At 39.7% G+C, this 20,160-nt stretch overlaps 1 protein-coding gene across 1 annotated transcript; it reads left to right on the forward strand.

Annotated features, from left to right (window-relative positions):
• Positions 1–10,896: 10,896 nt before the first annotated feature.
• LOC122331677 (interferon-induced protein 44-like) lies at positions 10,897–19,927 on the forward strand. The gene is made up of 8 exons (XM_043229182.1): positions 10,897–11,253; positions 18,063–18,138; positions 18,228–18,261; positions 18,350–18,554; positions 18,663–18,809; positions 18,897–19,068; positions 19,340–19,439; positions 19,538–19,927. Exons 2-8 carry the CDS (start codon positions 18,114–18,116, stop codon positions 19,539–19,541), a joined length of 687 nt encoding a protein of 228 aa, XP_043085117.1. The 5' UTR covers positions 10,897–11,253; positions 18,063–18,113; the 3' UTR covers positions 19,542–19,927.
• Positions 19,928–20,160: the final 233 nt, after the last annotated feature.

Here is a 20,160-nt window from a genome sequence, read left to right on the forward strand (position 1 = left end):
TGGAGATCTTACTATGATATATTGCTCCCTAAACACCAGCTCCTAGGATTCACCTAAACAAACTCTCCACGCATGCTAAAGTATTCTGCAGAGTACACATTTAATATATAAACTTTTCTTAATGTATGGCTGTTCATAACTGACGTAAAGTCTGCTCTGAGAGGTATCAAAACTATTACACAACATATATCAACTATTACTTAATATACATAAGTAACAATAATAACTGACAATAATAATGTTGATAATAATGTCATTCAGAAATGACTATTGCATGCTTCCTACTTAAAGGAAAGTTCACCCAAAAATGAAAATGTCTTTTACTTTTGAAGCATCGTATTCAGCAGACGAATCTCAGTTATAATAAAAATCTTTAAAAATCTTAAAGCTAGAAAGTAAAACAGTAAAGTGTTTTTTTTTTCTAAAGAAGCAAAATAATCTGCCAATAGGCAAAAATAATCTTGTTTTCTGTTTGAAATAAGATCTTGTTTAAGCAAAAAGTCACTTAATTTTGAAAGCAAGTCAATTTTTTACTAGTTTCTTGCAAGAAAATAAACCATCTTTAAAGACAGCTGTGTGTTAGTCTTTATTCAGTGATATCATTTTTATTTGCCACATCAACTTAATCTTAACAGTTATTAAGGGGCCTATATTATCAGCTTTTTCAACTGGAGGATGAACTGTGATGATAATTTTATCCACTAGAGAGAACCACAGGAAAGACTCTTAAACTAGTTGTTTTTTTTTTGTTTGTTTTATTCAAAATAAATGCAACAAACAGGTATAACCATTGTTTTACAGTGCTAAATCTCCTACAATTTCTACCTTATTTAGGTTAGGTAAAAGTAAGTCAAACTGTCCATCCCAAGTGAGCATAGGAATATTCATACTTACAAAATAGATTTCAAAAAGACTTCTCCGTGCTCTGTTCTGCTCAAGTCTAGAGTCTTAAGGCAGGTTTAACGCCCAGCCAGCAGAGGAGCCTTGTCTGAGTACTGGCTGTGCCTTCTTTCTCTGCTTCTTCTACAGCCATTTCTGTTTTAGGGGCTTTATAACCAGAGGCCCTCCAGGTGTTCAATGTAAAGTATTTTGCTTGTTTATGACCACTGTCTTTTGCTTTCCCTGAACTTATTGATATCTCTGATATCAGCTTCTACCTCCTCGTTACAGAAAGCAAAATCTTAATTATAATAAGGTGTAGTTTTATTATATATATGGGTTAAATATACATTTACAAGTGCATAATCCGCTGTTTAGAAGCATCAATGGCAAGGCACCAGAAAAGCTGCTCCTCAGAACTAGCTTCAGCATAGACAACTTCTGATGTTATCCAACTTGGAAATTTCCTGAGAAGCTCAATATATAAAGTCCTTAATTTTTGCATTCTTCTCTGCAACTTTTCTTCTTAGTTGCCTAGTTTGTTCTGCTTGCAACAAAGCATTCATCGGTAACACTCCTATTCTCTTCAGTGCTCTTGCTAATACACTAGCCGCATTTCTGCTAATATATTTAAATAGATGCTTGATACATACGTCATGCTTAGCATCTTTCTTAATAAATGACTTTTAAATAAAATACTCTGCATGGTGTCTTTTCTTAATAAACACATCCAATAAACGAGTGCAATACTCAAGTGTAATCTTTTTTACTTTATAAACCACCCATTTGTAACAAGACAAATGCTTATTTTCCCAATTTTCTATTCAAAATGTTAGAAAATAGCAGAGCAAGTGAATGGTCGTGGTGGACGCGTACAAGTAAGAGCACAGCATCAATATCTATTTCTGAATATTACTGATATAACTGATCTAAAACTGGCTACTGTTCAAGTGTGTTTTATTGCTATATATCGCAATATAGTAATAACTTAGCATTCTCTCATGTTTTATTGTTGGTTTTCTTTGATAATTTGGAAGAATAATAAAATGAAATAAATAAATTTAATATCTACTATTTCCTGAATTTAAAAAATACCCACTGATGTCATAATATGTAAAACTAATTGAATACATTTACACTCTACATAAACTTTCATTCATGCCCATGCAATGGACGCAAAGGAAAGACTGAACACGCATTGACCTTTTGACCGGGCCTCTGGATTCCGTTTCTGCAGGAAAAGGGGGACCCTTACACCCAACATTTTTAAGCTCCTTTCAAGCCACAAGCTTTTGATATCCTGAGGTCAAAATTTTATCCAAAAAATAGGCACCTAAAGGGTCAACCTGAAACATGCAGATACATATATAATTACTTGAATATATATACTTAATGTATTGAACTGAAAAGCACTTGCTTATCCTTAGAGATCCGCGATCATTACATGCATATTATCGTGGTGGCAGCGAAACTTCGTTTGGAGGGTTTGGCTCACTGGTAAAATGTAAATCACGACAGAACAACACAGATTCTTGACCAAGGTCCAGTTTGTACTGCCACACATATAAACTCTCATTTGGCTTCAGCTGAATGGTGGGTTTTTCTTCCACTTCAGTCACTTCATTCCAGCTTTCAGTTTCAGTGCTGACATGTGAACCTCCATATTCTAGAGAAAGCGAGAGCTGCGACTTCGCAATTAGCTTTGCAAGCTCTCCAGATCCAACCGAGAGTGATGAATCTACCTTCCAGTTGTGAGTGATCTGGGTCATCTTCTCCTTATTGTATCCAACCATTTTAGTGATCTCTCTTTGCCATGTCACTGGTGTACTGCTGTGATTAGTTATGGTTTTAATATTTTCCCACCTACATTGGCTGGGCTTCTTTAGTTACAGACAGCCCACCAGGAAGGAAGTTAAGCACATCGGGATGAACAGAATAGAGAGTGCTTGTCTTTGGTGAGATCAGGACCTGGTGCAGAACTCAACTCCCACTCTGAGGCGGTGGCTTGAGAAGGAGAACAAGCAGAAGAAGCCGGCTAATGATAGGCTTTGTAATACTGGGAGAATGTTATTGCTGATGGTATTATTAGTAATGGTGATGGTATTAAAAATAATGCCACAATTCTCTGGGGGAATGCTTTTAATTGCAGCCCCAATAATACAGGCCATCTTTGAAGTTGGGATCCGGTTGAGTTCATTAGCATCTGAGTAAAGATGCAAGTCAGTTGTTACTCGTGAAAGTACCCTGCTTTGGAAAGAGAATGTAAAAATACTTATGGTTATGAAAATAGTGGTCTCCACCCTCCATCCTTCCACTGACATGCTCTCTGTAGCTCTTGGCTCTCTTGCTTTCTGTATGGGCAATGAGAAAAGAAAATGCTCAACAGAATGAAAAAGATATTTCAATATGAGAAACATATCGTTATAGGTGCGTGATGACCCCATACATCTAATATGATGGTTAAAAAAATGTTTCAGCAATACAATAATCAAGGTTCCCTTCAGCTGGTCACCCAGTCATGTTGATGACAAATTGGGATCCGCGCTTGAGACTAATCTACTTCGAAAGTAATTAAATATGCACTAATCACATCCAGCTGCCGCTGATTACACCGCGATTATAAATGAGTAGCGGTGCAATGTATATTCAGCTTTTTGCTTCAAGCCGCTTTGCTCCCAAGACAAATCTTTCAGAGTGTTTGGAGGTTGTTTCCTGTGTCGAGTGTGTCGTCACAATCAGCCTGCACTCTCTCCCTGTTTGTGCAAGGTGGCCATCTCCTGTTGCCTCCCAGCACTATCAAGAGCAAAAGAGCTAGCTCACGGGTCTATTTAAAGACGATCTACAGATGCCCTTCCACCCATGCTTTTCTGGATGCGGTCGTTACTTGGCGCCTGGTGATGGTCGAGATCGCTGTCTCATGTGCCTGGGCTTTAAGCACGCTTGAGGTGGCTTTGTGGATGAGTCATGTTTTCAGTGCAGGAAGATGACCATCGTCTTTTCTTGGGATGGAGCAGGATTCGTCCTCACGCAGGAACGTGTTGAGTCAGTTTTGAACGGGCGGTCTCACTGAAATACTTTCAGAGACTTCCGTGGGATATGGCAGCCGCAGTTACGCCGCTGGGACTACTAAACATGACACTGCTTCAACACTGGCTCCACAATCGAGTCACTCACCGGTTCAAATAACACCGACTGCCACCAACCTTCACCTCCTGTGGACAGACCTCTCGCTCATTCGCCAGAGTCACCCTGGAGCAGGTCTCCAGGTATGCCGTGGTTTTCACGGATGCCTCCACCACCTACTGGAGGGCTAGTGTACAACTGACATGCAATGTCAGGTTTTGATGGGCCTCAACTGCAATGGCAAATCAACTGACAAGGTGGTCTACACTCCGATGTATGCTGCAAAACGCCTCCACCTCCTCCTATGGAATCGAAGTTTCTGAGGTCACTTCACACCAGGCAGAGTGCATTCCGGAGTCTGCAACCAGGCAGCCGATTTAGTTGTCGCGAGCTGCACTACCCGGAGAATGGAAACCATCCCCAAACGTTTCAGCTGATTTGGGAGCATTTCATACCCACTCAGGTAGACCTGTTTACCTCTCCAGAAACCTCCATTGCCAGTTGTTTTTCTCCCTGACTAAGGGAACACTCGGGCGGACGCACTGGCACACAGCTGGCCGCTGGGCCTCGTAAGTATGCATTCCCCAGTGAGCCTCTTGCTCAGACACTGTGCAAAGTCAGGGAGGACGAGGAGCAGGTCCTGCTAGTAGCACCCTTCTGGCTCCACAAAGACCTGGTGACCAGAACTTGTGCTCCTCGTGGACAGCCCCTTCTGGCCAATTCTCTGAGGAAGGATCTTCTGACTCAGAGACGAGGCACCCACTGGCACCTGTGTCCAGACCTCTGGAAACTCCACGTCTAGTCCCTGGATGGGATGCGGAGGTTTCAGGTGACCTACCTCAAGAGGTAGCTGACACCATTTTCTCGGCTAGAGTGCAGACAGGCCTGTGCCTTGAAGTAGAGCCTGTTCGTTGAGTGGTGTTTTCTTCAAGGAGAAGACCACAGCAAAATCCTTTCTTCACGCATAAGTGCAGCCGAAGCTTAACTTGTCCGGACTTGTCTGGACTTGTCTAGTGCAGGTGAGAAGAAGTTTGAGTTCGGCAGCATCTAGAATAGCGGAGTAATACAGAGTTTCCTGGGTTTGTTTATTTTTTAAAGTCTGTTTTCTATTGTGTGGTATTGTTGTGCATTGATAATTCCGTAAGTAACAATATTTGTTATCATTATAGATGTGTTTCAGAGTGTTATAACGTAATTCAGTTTATTCTACCTCAGCTTGCGTTATTACGATTGCGCCATTATAAATGCAATAGCTAGGCATTTGACACGCCATTCGATTGTTTGTAATATATATATATATATATATATATATATATATATATATATAATTTATTTGTATAAAGTATCGCTTGTTGTGTACTGATGTAAATATTGAATCATTACATTGAGCACCCGAGAGCGCACAGCGAATTTGACACCGCAAACAGCAGCAGCAGAGAGGTAATTTGATGGAAACTGTTTACAACACAAATGATATCACACCAAAGATTCTCTCGCCGCCGCTTGACGCCACTCAAACAGGCTTACATGGTCAGTGTGCCATCTAGCTGTAGAGGTAGTGAATGACAGAGCCAGCCAAGCATTTTTGACGCATGTAATGTGACAGCTCCTGAAGAGCCGCATGAAACTAGTCAAAGAGCCGCGGGTTGGCCAGGCCAGCCATAGATGGTAGGTCTGTGGGTAAACATGACCTGATCATCACGCTCCTGAGGGGGACCAGCTCTTTGTCTGTCATGGAGGACGGCAGAAGGGGAATGCTAGAGGATGGCTCACTGGATAGTGCACGCCATTACCCTGGCCTACCGAGCACAGGGTGTGTCCTGCCCTCCGATTGGCGGGCCCACTCCACCCAGAAGTGTTGCATCGCCCTGGGCGCTGGCCTCGCGGCACCTCACTGACAGATATTTGTAGAGCTGCGTGGCTGGGCGACCCCTAACACGCTCAGTAGATTCTATAGTCTACATGTGGGAACTGGTATCCTCCTGTGTTCTCACCTCAAACTGGTAGAAGCACTGAGAGGGCCAGTTTTGGCTTATTAAACCTCCGTTGCCATAAACTGAGGGGTGCTGTGGGCTCCCACAGGGCACTGGAAGAGGCAGCATCACAGTGTTTTTGGTAGGGATCCCAATTCATCGGTCATCGGACTCGGACTCTGAGTGGAACCAACTGAAAGGGAATGTTCTCGGTTATTTATGTAACCTCATACCCTGAAGAAGTGGGAATGTAGACGTCACGCCCTGGCCACCACGGGCCAAGGGGCCAGGTCACTAGCGTAATCCAAGACGTTTTATATAATGAATTCAATTAAATGAAAATGTAAATAATAAAGAATAAAACAATAATGAAATGTATACAATTACTCTTAACAGTTTTCATCCTAGTGCTGAGTTGTTAGATGTTGATAGGATTGCAAATGGCGCTTAGATCCCATTTATTTAAGTTTACTGTTATTATAGAATACATTGTTCTCTCTTTCTTTTTATAGAAGATGGTGGTAATCAAACTTTCATTATGTGTAACATACTGTATAATTTAATCATTTCCTATAATTTTAGATGACAATATAAAAACACCATACATTTTTCTGTGTTTAAGCTGACAAACAAAATCCACAGATCCTCACCAGGGCTAATCAGCATGGTAAAATGGAATGATTGCATGAGTCTCAGCGGTCCATAACACTGTACAGTATATGTGAAAGTTAGAGAGAACATTTTCATTTTCATGCAAACACATTTGAAACTATGATGTTCCACACTTTTTGTACAAACATAATCTTTCCAAAGGCAATATCTATACGTGAAATTGAATTGACTAAAAATCTCTAAACTACTAAATGTAGTTTGACACACTACTAGGGCGTCTGGCATTTGGAAAACGGAAAATGTTAGCACGCGATGAGCACATAAGACATAAACACATAAGTACATAAGTAACCTTTTCTGCTTTATTGCGAAATGTGTGCCATTTTTCCAATTATATGTTTTGATTCGCATCATTTTCAGGTGAAGAGCTCTTTCTGCTCGCCGTTAAACATACAGGAGTATTATTTAAAATTAAAAGTAATTCTCTTAAAAAGCTCTTATTTTCCAAGTTCCAATGTAGGGGTGAAACGTCTCAACCAAAAAAACGTATCCATCATGTTTACGCTCATTCATCGTGTTTTATTTAATATTTTGCACGAGCATTGTGGTTTCTGTCTTCTTAAGTGTTCATGTTAAATTAAAGAGCCTCATTAATATATTCCTCCATAGCCTGGATTTCAGTGAGTGACAACGGGTATACTTTGCTTTTGGGTGGCATGGCGTTAGGTAGGAGGTCAATCGCACAGTCCCATGGTCGGTGAGGTGGTAATTCTGTTGCCCTTGATTTGCTAAACACTTCTGAAAGTTGACTGTAGCATACTGGTATCTTGACTCTCCTTTGATCATCTGAACTCTATACTGGTGGTGAGGCAGTTCTTGGTGATACAGCGAAGCATCTGTTAATACAAGTGTGAGACCATTGCGTTAACTCACCTCTACCCCAGGATATAGTTGGGTCGTGTACAGAGAGCCAGGGGAATCCGAGAATTACTTCATACTTGGATGTAGTTAAGCCTCTTATTAAGAAACCACATCTTGATCCCAAAGACTTAGTAAATTACAGACTAATCTCTAATCTCCCTTTTCTGTCAAAGATACTAGAAAGGTAGTATCCTCACAACTGTATTCCTTTTAGAAAAAATGGTGTCTGTGAGGATTTCCAATCAGGTTTTAGACCGCACTATAGTACTGAGACTGCTCTCATTAGAGTTACTAATGACCTGCTTCTATCATCTGATCGTGGTTTTATCTCGTTATTAGTGCTATTAGATCTTAGCGCAGCATTCGATACTATCGATCACAACATCTCTTTGGATAGACTAGAAAACTATGTTGGCATTAGAGGAAGCGCCTTAGCATGGTTTAAATCATATCTATCTGACCGCTATCAGTTTGTAGCAATAAAGGAGGAGGTATCATATCAATCACAAGTGAAATATGGAGTTCCTCAAGGCTCAGTGCTAGGACCGTTACATTTTCAACCTGTACATGTTACCTCTGGGAGATATTATCAGGAGTCATGGTGTTAGCTTTCACTGCTATGCTGATGATACTCAGCTCTATATTTCAGCGCAGCCTGGTGATACACACCAAATTGAGAATCTAACAGAATGCATAGTCGATATAAAAAGCTGATGATGAGTAACTTCCAATGCTAAATTCAGAAAAAACAGAGGTGCTAATAATTGGACCTAAAAACCCACATATAATAAATAATCTAGAACACAGCCTATCACTTGTTGGCTGCTCTGTTAATTCTTCATCATCAGTTAGGAACCTAGGTGTGCTGTTGGACAGCAATCTTTCCTTCGAAAATCATGTTTCTAGCATCTGTAAAACTGCGTTTTTCCATCTTAAAAATATATCTAAATTACTTACTCAATGCTTTCAACCTCTAATGCAGAAATACTAATTCATGCGTTTATGACCTCGAGGTTAGATTATTGTAATGCTTTATTGGGTGGTTGTTCTGCACGCCTAATAAACAAACTTCAGCTAGTCCAAAATGCAGCAGCCAGAGTCCTTACTAGAACTAGGAAGTATGATCATATTAGCCTGGTTCTGTCAACACTGCACTGGCTCCCTATCAAACATCGGATAGATTTTAAAATCTTATTAATTACCTATAAAGCCCTGAATGGTTTAGCTCTCAATACATGAGCGAGCTCTTATCACATTATAGTCCTGCACGTCCGCTCATGTTCTCAAAACTCTGGCCATTTGATAATACCTAGAATATCAAAATCTACTGTGGGCGGCAGATCCTTTTCCTATTTAGCACCTAAACTCTGGAACAATCTCCTAACTCTGTTCGTGAAGCAGACACACTCTGCCAGTTTAAATCTAGATTAAAGACACATCTTTTACCTTAGCCTACACATAACACACCAACACACTTTTATTATTCAAATCCGTTAAAGGATTTTTAGGCTGCATTACTTAGATTTGCTGGAACCGGGAACACTACTTCCTACAATACGATGTACTTGTGACATCGTAAAAAGAATGGCATCTACGCTAATATTAGTCCTGTCTCTTTCTCAATCTGCTTTCACAGTTTGTATCCAGACTAGATGGTGGATCAGCACATAGAGACTATGTTCATCAGAGACCAGAACACCTAGATGCGCCCGTGGACCAATCACCAGATCCTGATGAAGACACACATACACACACACACACTAAGTCATTTACACTACCTGACACAGTTGCGCTTTAAAATTGAACTGGAAGTTAAGTGCTGGGCGTCCGGTCAGAGGAGAACTGACCCCAACTGAGTCTGGTTTCTCCCAAGTTTTTTTTCTCCATTCTGTATGCATGGGGTTTTGTTTCTTGCCGCTGTCGCCTCTGGCTTGCTTGGTTGGGGACACTTAACTTCTAGTGATTATTGTTGAATTGACTACAGAGACCGTCTCTGCATTTAATAAGAAATTGGTCACTCTCGTCATTATACATCCCTGTCATTATACTGTACAGTGCTTTGATGCAACCTGTGTTGTTAAAAGCGCTATATAAAAATGATTGATTGATTGATTGACTTCGTCTTTAATAACAAGCAGAGGTTTATGGCCAGAGAACTGTACAAACGTGGCTAAGAACTGTTTAAGTGCCAGACATACTGAACTTAACGGCTCGACACACAGTTGCCTTTCCACATGCTCCGAATCGCCCACACTGTACAAAAAATGGCCAGACGCAAAAACCTAAGTGCTGTGCACAGAATGTTTTCTGTGCTAAGCGCAGAACCGCGTTTGTCACATTTGCGATATGCGGTTTTAAAAAGACGCGTGTTAAATAAACTAAGGAATCTTTTTGAAAACGATAACGCTCTTTCAAATATTCATTGGTGTATGCAAACACGCCAATACGTGGTCTTATAACCCTCTCCCGATGAAAAACCTTGTATATGTTGTGCTTCTACGCCCACAGGATCCTCTCTCAAAAGGGCACGCCATGCTCACCAACCTTCTGAACGGTTACTCTGAAACATAACCTGCTCCTGAGCCGGTTATCTTCAGAGAGTCAGTTGTTATGGTTACATACATACCCAGAAAGTTACATCGTTTTTTGGAACCGAAAGTTGAGGTTATCCACGAACTTATCCTTAAACATACCCAGGTATGTCACATAACCTGCTTTCTGGAATACCCCTGTTTTCTTTATTCAAATAAGATATTTGTTTACGATTGTGACGATGTCACTCCCCACTGCCACCTGGTCACAATCACAATCACCGGAGTACTGATCACACGTTCCTGCAATCACTCACCTGCCCTTGCATAAAGCTGACTCTCACCCTTTAGTTAATGGCTGATTTCGAGGTTACTTACCTGATTTTCTGGTTCATGATCCATCTGCCTACCTGCCTGAGTCACTGCTCGTGTTTGGGATGATCAGATAAGAAAAGAACTTTTGAGTTTCTGAGTTGAACTTTAATTAATGAAGATTCTTTTACCCTTTTCATGTTTGTTTTATGGTGCGATGCCGCTGGAGAATGTGAACCATTAAAAACTCATCTTCTGTTTGAACTTAGTCTCTGTCTCATTAACCAGAACATGACAGAATATCAGCCCTGACACTAAACAAGAGGAACTACGTGATGTACTTCCCCGCCTGCTAATCTCCCTTGTCCTATTGCCTGCCCTATCATGTTCTGCAGGGGAAACTACATCCTCTAACAGGTTTCTCCTTCAATCCTCCCTATATTTAGAGATGCAACCACACCTCTTTTCTGAATGAGGAAAAAAGCTTTTATAATCTCTCTACTGTATAGCAGAGCTCTACAATGGGTGGAAGCACTTTGGAACTCTAATAGCCCATGGATAAATACACTGCCTTTTTGGAACATTTTAAAGAGGTGTTTGGCCAGCCTTCTACTACCCTTTTGGTATTTATATGTATTCAAAAGCTAATCTAATAATATTTTCTAAGTTTAAATGTTATTAGGAATACATTTTAAGACATTTTGCCATACCTAATGTGGCCAAATAGCAATGGCACAAAAAGATTGTTTTAAATGAGTCTATAGTAAAATTGAATGTGCCAGATGGAATATGCAGGAAATCACATCTGAACAATAGAAGTTTATGTTTAAAAGTGAAAGTAAAATCGTATAAGTTGACTGCTTACATATTAGAATCTTCATTCTTGTACAGGACAGAATACGGTGAGTACATTTGCTCTATGTTAAAACATATTTGTGTTATTAACTGTTGTTTACATTACATTTTTCATAACGATTGCTTTTGAAAATACACAGTCCATATGAAATATGAAATTTACAGTTTTTAAAACATTTTTAAAGTTACAGTTTTTAAAGATATTCCGTGTACCAACATTTAAATCTTTTAAACATACAAATATTTTTTTGCCCTTATTAAACCTAAAAGGTCAAGACCATAAACATAAATCAGAAAATTTATTTATTGCTATTTTTCAATTGCTAGTGATTTTCTTAACGCACTTTTATTTCTTCTTAGGGCATTTTTTTAAAACATAACTTATGTTTTTGTTTAATGTTATTTAATTTGTACCAGGATATGTTGCTCTTTTAGGGGTTGATTTAACTTAAAACAGAATGCATGTTTGGAAACGCATGTTACAATATTTTTAGCCAATTAAAAAAAAATATTTATTCTCATAAAACTTAAAACTAAACTTGAAATGCCATGAAATGTATGAAAATAGCCTGTGTACTGTATTATATTGAATAAGCACAATTCTAGGGCCTTTAAATTATCAATATTAATAAAACTTGTCATACACAATCTACATAATGCCTTCTTTCCTCTGATTGATATGTTTTTGAAAAACGTATTAGAGATGTATTATCCATGTATTTTTCACATTATTTATTATTGTTTTCATTGTATTAATAATTTAATGGCCCCAGTTTTTACATTTTATATATTATATATCAGGCTAATATATATTTATAAACTTGCATTATATGTATTGTTTAACAGAATTTAATAAAGTTAGTTCAAGTTAAAAAGAATACTTTTTAAATGGATAAAATGTAAGTAACACTATGTTAATCATCCTTTTTTTAATCAGTTTATTTATATCCCAGGGGCAACATATCCTAAATTTCAACATAATTTTAATAAGCTAATGCTTAACACAAATTTGTTTTTGTTTTTTGTATTTTTTTACATGCAAGCACCCTTAAAATATTGCAGATGTCAAAAAAACAACTTTTTAACTAATGGTTAGAGAACTAGGTTTATTGCTCAAAAGTAACAGGAAAAGAAAAGAAAAGAAAAGAAAAGAAAAGAAAAGAAAAGAAAAGAAAAGAAAAGAAAAAGCATTTTAACTGCTCTTGTCACCAGGCCAGCAGAGGGAGCTTACCTCTAGGTGATCTGCATTCACTCCCTCTGCTACAACTTCCTGTCTGAGGACTATAAATTCAGTAGCAGGTCACTCACCTGCAGGTTGCATTGTTCGCCTGTTTGATTGTATTAGTGTTGTTTCTGAGTTTCCTTGCGTTTTCCAAGTTGTAGATTCTTTGGTTTGACCATGCCTGTTTTTGGATACTGTGATTGTTTGCTGCCTGACCTGACCACCGCCTGTTTTTGGATTTTGTTGTTGCCTTGCCTCTGATATTCCTGTTTGTCCTGCCTGTTTTGACCATGCCTTCATTTAATAAAAGCCAGCATATGGATCCGCACGCCTCAGACCCCTCATTCATGACAGAATGCAACCTCACACCAGGATCCAGCGGCTTTTCACCTGATCCATGGCCAGGTAGGACCCTCGCTAGATCTTTATTGGCCTTCAAGCAAGGCACCAGATCAATTGAGGATTATACTCAAGAATTTCTGGACATGGCTTACCTCTCTGACATACCTGACTGTCTAAATCAGCCACTCAAATAACAACTGGTTCGAGAGGATCCACGTGAGTCGGTTATTGAGTTCGGTTTAGTGACTGTGGGGTCAGCTTTCACGTTGGGTGTTGAGGAGGAAAAGGACACCACATCAACTCCAGTAATGGCCGCCTTTCCCGAGCCGCTGCCCAAGATGGCCGCCGCCATCCCCGAGCCGCTGCCCAAGATGGCCGCCGCCATCCCGAGCCGCTGCCCAAGATGGCGCCGCCATCCCCGAGCCGCTGCCCAAGATGGCCGCCGCCATCCCCGAGCCGCTGCCCAAGATGGCTGCCGCCGCCATCCCCGAGCCGCTGCTGCCCAAGATGGCCGCCGCCTTCCCGAGCCGCTGCCCAAGATGGCCGCCGCCTTCCCCGAGCCGCTTCACAAGATGGCCGCCGCTTCACAAGATGGCGCCGCTTCACAAGATGGCCGCCGCCTTCCCAAAGCCGCTTCCCAAGATGGCCACCGCCTTCCCAAGATGGCCGCGCCTGCCCTCGTGTGCCGCTTCCCAAGATGGCCGCCTGCCTCCAGTGCCCGCGCCTCGCGGCGCCTGCCTCCAGTGCCCGCGCCGCGGCGCCTGCTCTCCAGTGCCCGCGCTCGCGGCGCCTGCCTCCAGTGCCCGCGCGCGTGGCGCCTGCCAGTGCCAGTGCCCGCGCGCTCGCGGCGCCTGCCTCCAGTGCTCGCGCCTGCGGCGCCGCCTCCAGTGCCGCGCGCTGCGTGCGCGCCTCAGTGCCCGCGGCGCGCTCCGTGCGCCGCCTCAGTGCTCGCGTGCTCAAGGCGCCGCGCCGCCGGTCGGCTCCATGGGTTGATGACTGCTACTCTCTCCATGGCTCCTCCCTCCGTCGACTCCACCACGGACCATCATGGCTGGGCTCTGGATCGCCTTCCGCTCCGGACTCCTCCTGTCTTCTCCTGGCTCCTCCCTCCGTCTCTTCCTCCCTGGTCTCTGTTTGCTGACTCTCTCCCGGAACCCCTCCCAAGCTCCCAGTTATGTTTTGTTTTATTTGTTTTGTGGAGCGCCAGGAGTCGCTCCTAGGAGGGGGCTATGTCACCAGGCCAGCAGAGGGAGCCCTTACCTCTAGGTGATCTGCATTCACTCCCTCTGCTACAACTTCCTGTCTGAGGACTATAAATTCAGTAGCAGGTCACTCACCTGCAGGTTGCATTGTTCGCCTGTTTGATTGTATTAGTGTTGTTTCCGAGTTTCCTTGTGTTTTCCAAGTTGTAGATTCTTTGGTTTTGACCCTGCCTGTCTTTGGAAACTGTGATTGTTTGCTGCCTGACCTGACCACCGCCTGTTTTTGGATTTTGTAGTTGCCTTGCCTCTGATACACCTGTTTGCCCTGTTTGACGCCTGCCTGCTATGACCATGCCTTTCTTCAATAAAAGCCTGCACATTGATCCGCACGCCTCAGACCCCTCATTCGTGACAGCTCTAGTCTAAGTTTTCTAACTTAAGTAAAGATTAATGTAGTTTACAATTATATTTTTCAGAACTTATACTAAAACTAACCTGTACTAAATGTTAAAAAGGTTTTCAGTTGCACTGTAACATTAAATTGGTATAATAATTAATAGCTAAAATTAAAGGGAAAATGCACTTAAGAGACATTAGTAGTATTACATTAAAATACTGGCCATTGTTAATAATAAGATACTTAGTAAAAAGATGCTATTACACACATATTTAAAATATATCATCTTTACACTGTTACTACATTAATTTGGACGTTCATTGTGAAATTATGACCATATAAATACATTATAATATGCAGTTAATATTTTTTTATTTTAATCTATCAATTCACACACAACTCTGATGTTAACATTTTCTAGATGCTAGTGTTGATAATAGCAGTTAATTTTACTGCTGAATATGCTTTTTAATTTTATAGGCCACCAACCCCTTGGTCCTCTTTTTAAATTTTTATTCGATAATCCAGCCCTCAAATTCAACTAACTGAATAGCCCTGATTTAGAAGTTCTCCTTGAGTGGACTGCGTGGCTTTAGGCTTTGGAAGTTGAAGATACAAAGCTCAGATGCTGGAGAGATCTGGGAATCCTTTCGGTGGCCAATCAAGTTTGCAAATCAAATGCTTGTGTTTATTTGATTATTGATTTATGCTCTTCTGGGTTAACTGTTAGTGGTCTTGGACAACAAAAACGGTCTGAGACCAGGTGAAGGTGCGCAAGAGTGATTTTACAGCTCTTTGTGATGGCATTGCAAGACGCCTTTCATTTGCATTGTCACAACCTGAACCCATCACAACCCACAGCACTATTTCTATTGGCATACCTTACCAATTCTGTTTTTTTTCCATGATCAGCAAAATAAACAGACAATTAGTTTGTGTTCACAGCAGATCCCTTTCTGAGGATCCTAGGATCCTGTTCCAGCACACAGACAGCCTGTGGGTTGTAGGAACAACGCAGCAGCTAAGCACACGCTTCAGTCTGCCTGAGGGGGCCAGGCAGGCCCCACTTGGACCCCGACTAAGACCAGCTACTACTGCATAGTGATGTGCTGCAAGAGCAACCACACACATTTTCAGAGTGGAGGGTCACAACCTACGGTGCAGATTCTCTTGCAAGAAAGAAAGCACTACTGCATTCGAGCATCTTTGGGGTTCTCTCTAAAAAAAAAAAAAAATCAGTGAACAGTCTAGTGATGTTGAAAGTGATGCGTTTTCAGTTGTTGTTTGAAGATTGACAGGGATCCATCATCCCAGAATAGGGGTGGGGAAATCATTCCTCCAGCTAGGAACAGTGAATAATGATGTTCTGGAGAGAGATTTCGAGCCTCTCTGTCATTGCTCAGTTTCAGATCTCAGACTTCTCAAGGGGATGTAGTTTTGTAACAGTGAATAGAAAAAGGCAGGTGCTGAGCATGTGGCTGGTATATATGCAAGTATAAGTGTCTTGAACGTTATGAGAGCTGCAATTGGGAGCCAGTGCTCTTTTGGGCTCATTAAAGACTAATTGTACTGCTGCATTCAGAACCATTTGTAGAGGTTTGATTGTGCTTGCAGGAAGTCTAGTCAGAAGAGTATTGTCCAGCCTAGAGATGACAAGGGCTTGGAAAAGAAGTTGTGCAGGATGCTCTGTAAGAAAGGGCCAGGAGTCTCATTTATATACATTGCGCACGCAGAAAACAGGGCTAAAAAGATGTGTATGCCACTTCCTGCTTAACATACTTGACAGAAAAATTTGCGCACCTGCATGCAAACTCTGACCCATGCATACATACTTTTTTCCTGTAGTGATATGAAGGAATAATAAAGTAAAAACAATGATTTAAGCTCTGTTTTCATGTCAATGTACACATATTTACATTAAATATTACACTCTCGTTAATTACATAAAGTCATTACAGAGAAGTTAAATTTAGTGGAATGCCTTAAGCGAAGATCAATTTTTAGCTTGAACAATGATCAATGATATTTATTAATTAATTACATCAATATAATGGCACACTACTGGATTTGGTGGCCGAACTGTCCAGTATTTGGATTAAATAAGTTTTGAGCACAACTGTAATTCAAAAGTGTTTGTCAAAGGTTACACCAAGATTTCTGACCAAAGTTGTGTGTGCTTGTGTAAGGAGCTGAATCAAAAACCTGTAATACAATAAGACTAATCTGAGAAGGGATATCCAAAGGAACAAAAGGACTTCAAAAGAGAATAAGCAACACCACCCCCTGTTGTGTTTATGACACCCTCTGTGTTGTTTACTTTTTGAAGTCCTTTTGTTCCTTTGGATATCCCTCTCAGATTAGTATTAATACATATATTACAGAACCTATTCTTGCCTGGCAAAATAAATGTTAATCTTGGTTAACTTATAATATTGTCTGAAATAACTTTTCTAGTAGGTTAGTGACTTCTGAGGTTTTCCGCATTGTTGGTGTGCTAGGGTGAGTCAGATCAACGATCGATGGATGGAGCCGCCTGGAGATCTTGACTTCTGTCCACCAAACTGGCTTAGCATGCTATTACTTAGGAGCGCATAAAAATTAGTCTTTTTGAGTCTATCGAGGAGATGGCTGCATTAAGGTAAGCGATCTACGGGTAGCCTCTGACTAAGACCTGGACTAGCCCAGATGTGTCGTGAGTCTGTTCTGGCCAAACAAGGTCTCTAAGCGACCCAGACTCCTAACGGACGAAAAAGTCGAAACTAGGAAATATTATAGTTAATTAATGATCCAAATTTAATCACAACTAGAGGGATCAGTAGTTACATTTTAATAAATATAACTAAAATCACGAAAGATTGAGTCAGATAAAATTATGTATAAGGTTAGTGCTATAATTGGAAACGCAAAAGATTAATAAATATCAGTGATTTTTAAAGGATTTAAAGAAAAGACAGAACATTAACCTTCGACCAGGGCCTCGGAATTCTGTTCTTCAGGAAAAGGGGGACCCTTACAATTGTAGTGTTAAGGCATTTGAGGTCAAATGAAGAAAGGAGTGAATGGGAATCAGAAGCATGAGGTTTGTCTAGATGAATTTTGAAGAGTTTGTGTCCCATCGTTATTTGTTCAGTGACTCCCAAACTATTTGATTAACAAATATTTTTTCTCTATAGTGATTGGTTGATTTTATTAAAAGCTCACAAAACACTGCTTCAAACACTACAAAAGCGGCACCTAGTGGCAAAAATTTAATAAGCATTTTTTTCAGACCAACATGAAAAGATCAACGAGTGTGCAATATGCTAATGTTTACTTTTGACAACACAAAACAGCTTAGGACTGGTTTTGAAAACGACTTGTTTAAATGATTCAGAGGTTTGTCTTTTAAGGGACAATAACTTCATACACAGGGCACTTTTAGATTTAAAACTTCCTCTAACCCCATCTAACTGTAATACTCACAGGTTGCAATTTATTTTTTACATGTTGTCTTCAATTGTTTTCTAATATTCGTCTTATATTTACCTCTCATTTAGTATATGTTATCATTTTTAATTTTAGTTTTAATTTATTTTCTTATGTTCTGGTTTTGGTTAGCTAAAGTTCACAAACTGAATCATGTGTATCGTACGGTTTAAATCTGCTTCATGACTGCTTTGGCTCTACAATATTTCCCTCCATCTTTACTTGCAGTGAAAACTCTTCTAAAATTGTATTTTGAACAGTCTGCGTTATTCAGAAGAAATGGGCAACTCAAAATCCAAATTCGGTGAGTCTCTCATTTAAGAAAAATCAGATATAACTAATTAAACAGTTCTTCGAAAAATATAATAATGTGTTATAATTATTCTCTCACAGAATTTGATAATCCATGGAGAGATAATACTTTGGGGTTTGTGATTTTCTTTTTAAAATCATAGTCAGCTGACTTTATTGTTTTACATGTTCTAATACAGTTATTGTACTCGCCTTTTGTTTAGGAAGGAAAAGAAAGATGCCTTAATGAAAGGAATCAAAAATATTGAACCATACAACAGAGATTTGAAATTCTTGAGGATCTTGCTTGTAGGTCCCTGTGGTTCAGGAAAATCAAGTTTCATAAACTCAGTTAATAATGCCTTCAAAGGCCGCATAACCAGCTGTGCACAGTCTGATAGCATTGGTGGTACAAGTTTCACAGTTCATGTAAGTTTATGATGTGTGTACTTCTTTATTTAAATTATTTTAATAAATGGGTTTTTTTTTGCTTCAGCTAATAAATATTTTATTTGTCATACGTTTTTTTTAATGTAGTACCAACCGTTTGAAATCGAATGTGGAAATTCCACCTTGCATGTTGTCTTCAATGACGTTATGGGCCTGGAAACAGGATCTATGAGAGGATGCCCTGTGGAGGACATCATCAAAGCCATCCATGGCCACATTCGATCTGATTATGTGGTAAGCAAAGTGTTTGAAATACTTCCTAGATAAAAGTCTTCAAACATATTTTACAATCGACATCTTTGTGGTTTTTGTAAATCTTAGTTTAATCCAGGAAAACCTGTATCTTCGGGGGATGAACATTACATTGAAAACCCAACCATCTCTGATCAGGCCTTCTGTCTAGTGTACGTTTTGGCAGCTGATAGAATCCAATTTGAAAATGACAGTGTTTTAGAAAAGATGAGGGATATTCGAATGCAAGTCAGATCTTTAGGTAAGACTAATATGTTGCTCTTACTTTTAATGGATTCTACAAACTATTAATGTAACGTTCTGACATAGCAGTTTACCATTGATCATACAGTTTCATATAATAATACAATAATATATTATATTTTTAATATAACAATACATAATAAAAGTTAATATTACAATATTTAATTTAAGCTTATAACAAGCTTATGAGTGCTTAAAAATGAAATTAAAATGTATGTAGATGTGATGTCCAAATCGTGAATAAAATGTAACTCTTTATGATATTGCAGGTTTGCCACAGATCATTATCTTGTCAAATGTGGATGAAGCATGTCCATTGGTAAAAAGTGATTTAAAGAAGGTCTATACAAGCAAAAAATCAAAGAAAGGGTAGATATTAAGCATTCTTATAATTACAAGTCTCAGGCTGCATATTTTGTTTTATTTAAGTTTGAACTTGACCTTTTGATTCTTTGGTTCTTCTACAGATGATATGGTGCAAAAATAAACTGGGTATTTCAATGTGTCACATCTTTCCAGTGAAGAACTACAATGAGGAAATTGAAACCAATGATGACATGGATGTTCTGATTTTACAGGCATCAACTCAAATGATACAGCTGGCTAATGATAACATGAAGAAACGCTTGTCTCAACAGACATAGTTTTCAAGCACAAATCCTTGTTGTGCCTCATTCTTGCTGATTTAAACTATTTGGATGATTTTTATTAAAAACAACAGTCAAATATTTTTAAATACTACAGTTTTAAAATCATTAAAATATAGCCAAGAGACTTAGGTTTTATTAAAACTGTTAAAATGATTGTTGAAAATTATTTTTAAAGGCAATGATATGATTCAATAAACAATGTTATGCACAAAACCTGTCCTGAAAGAGTATTCTTTTCCTGTGGATTAGTATGTTCTAATGACAGAAGCCTGCTAAAGGTGCACAATATTAGATCTTTAAGCTAAACTGCACGCATTACGACAAAATATTTTAATGAGAACAGTGATCATGTGCACTTATTTTTGTTAGTTAGAAAAAGTTTATAGATTTTACGTTTGAAAGAGAGGCACATGTAGCAAATAAGCTAAAAAGGGAAATTT

Source organism: Puntigrus tetrazona, unplaced genomic scaffold (assembly GCF_018831695.1).
Source record: "Puntigrus tetrazona isolate hp1 unplaced genomic scaffold, ASM1883169v1 S000000001, whole genome shotgun sequence".
Classification (NCBI taxonomy): Eukaryota; Metazoa; Chordata; class Actinopteri; order Cypriniformes; family Cyprinidae; genus Puntigrus; species Puntigrus tetrazona.

Coding starts and splice junctions, on each gene's coding strand:
- LOC122331677 (XM_043229182.1), top strand. CDS start 18,114: ATGGGCAACTCAAAATCCAAATTCG. Junction 18,262..18,349: donor TGGAGAGATAATACTTTGGG/GTTTGTGATTTT, acceptor CCTTTTGTTTAG/GAAGGAAAAGAAAGATGCCT. Junction 19,069..19,339: donor AATGCAAGTCAGATCTTTAG/GTAAGACTAATA, acceptor ATGATATTGCAG/GTTTGCCACAGATCATTATC.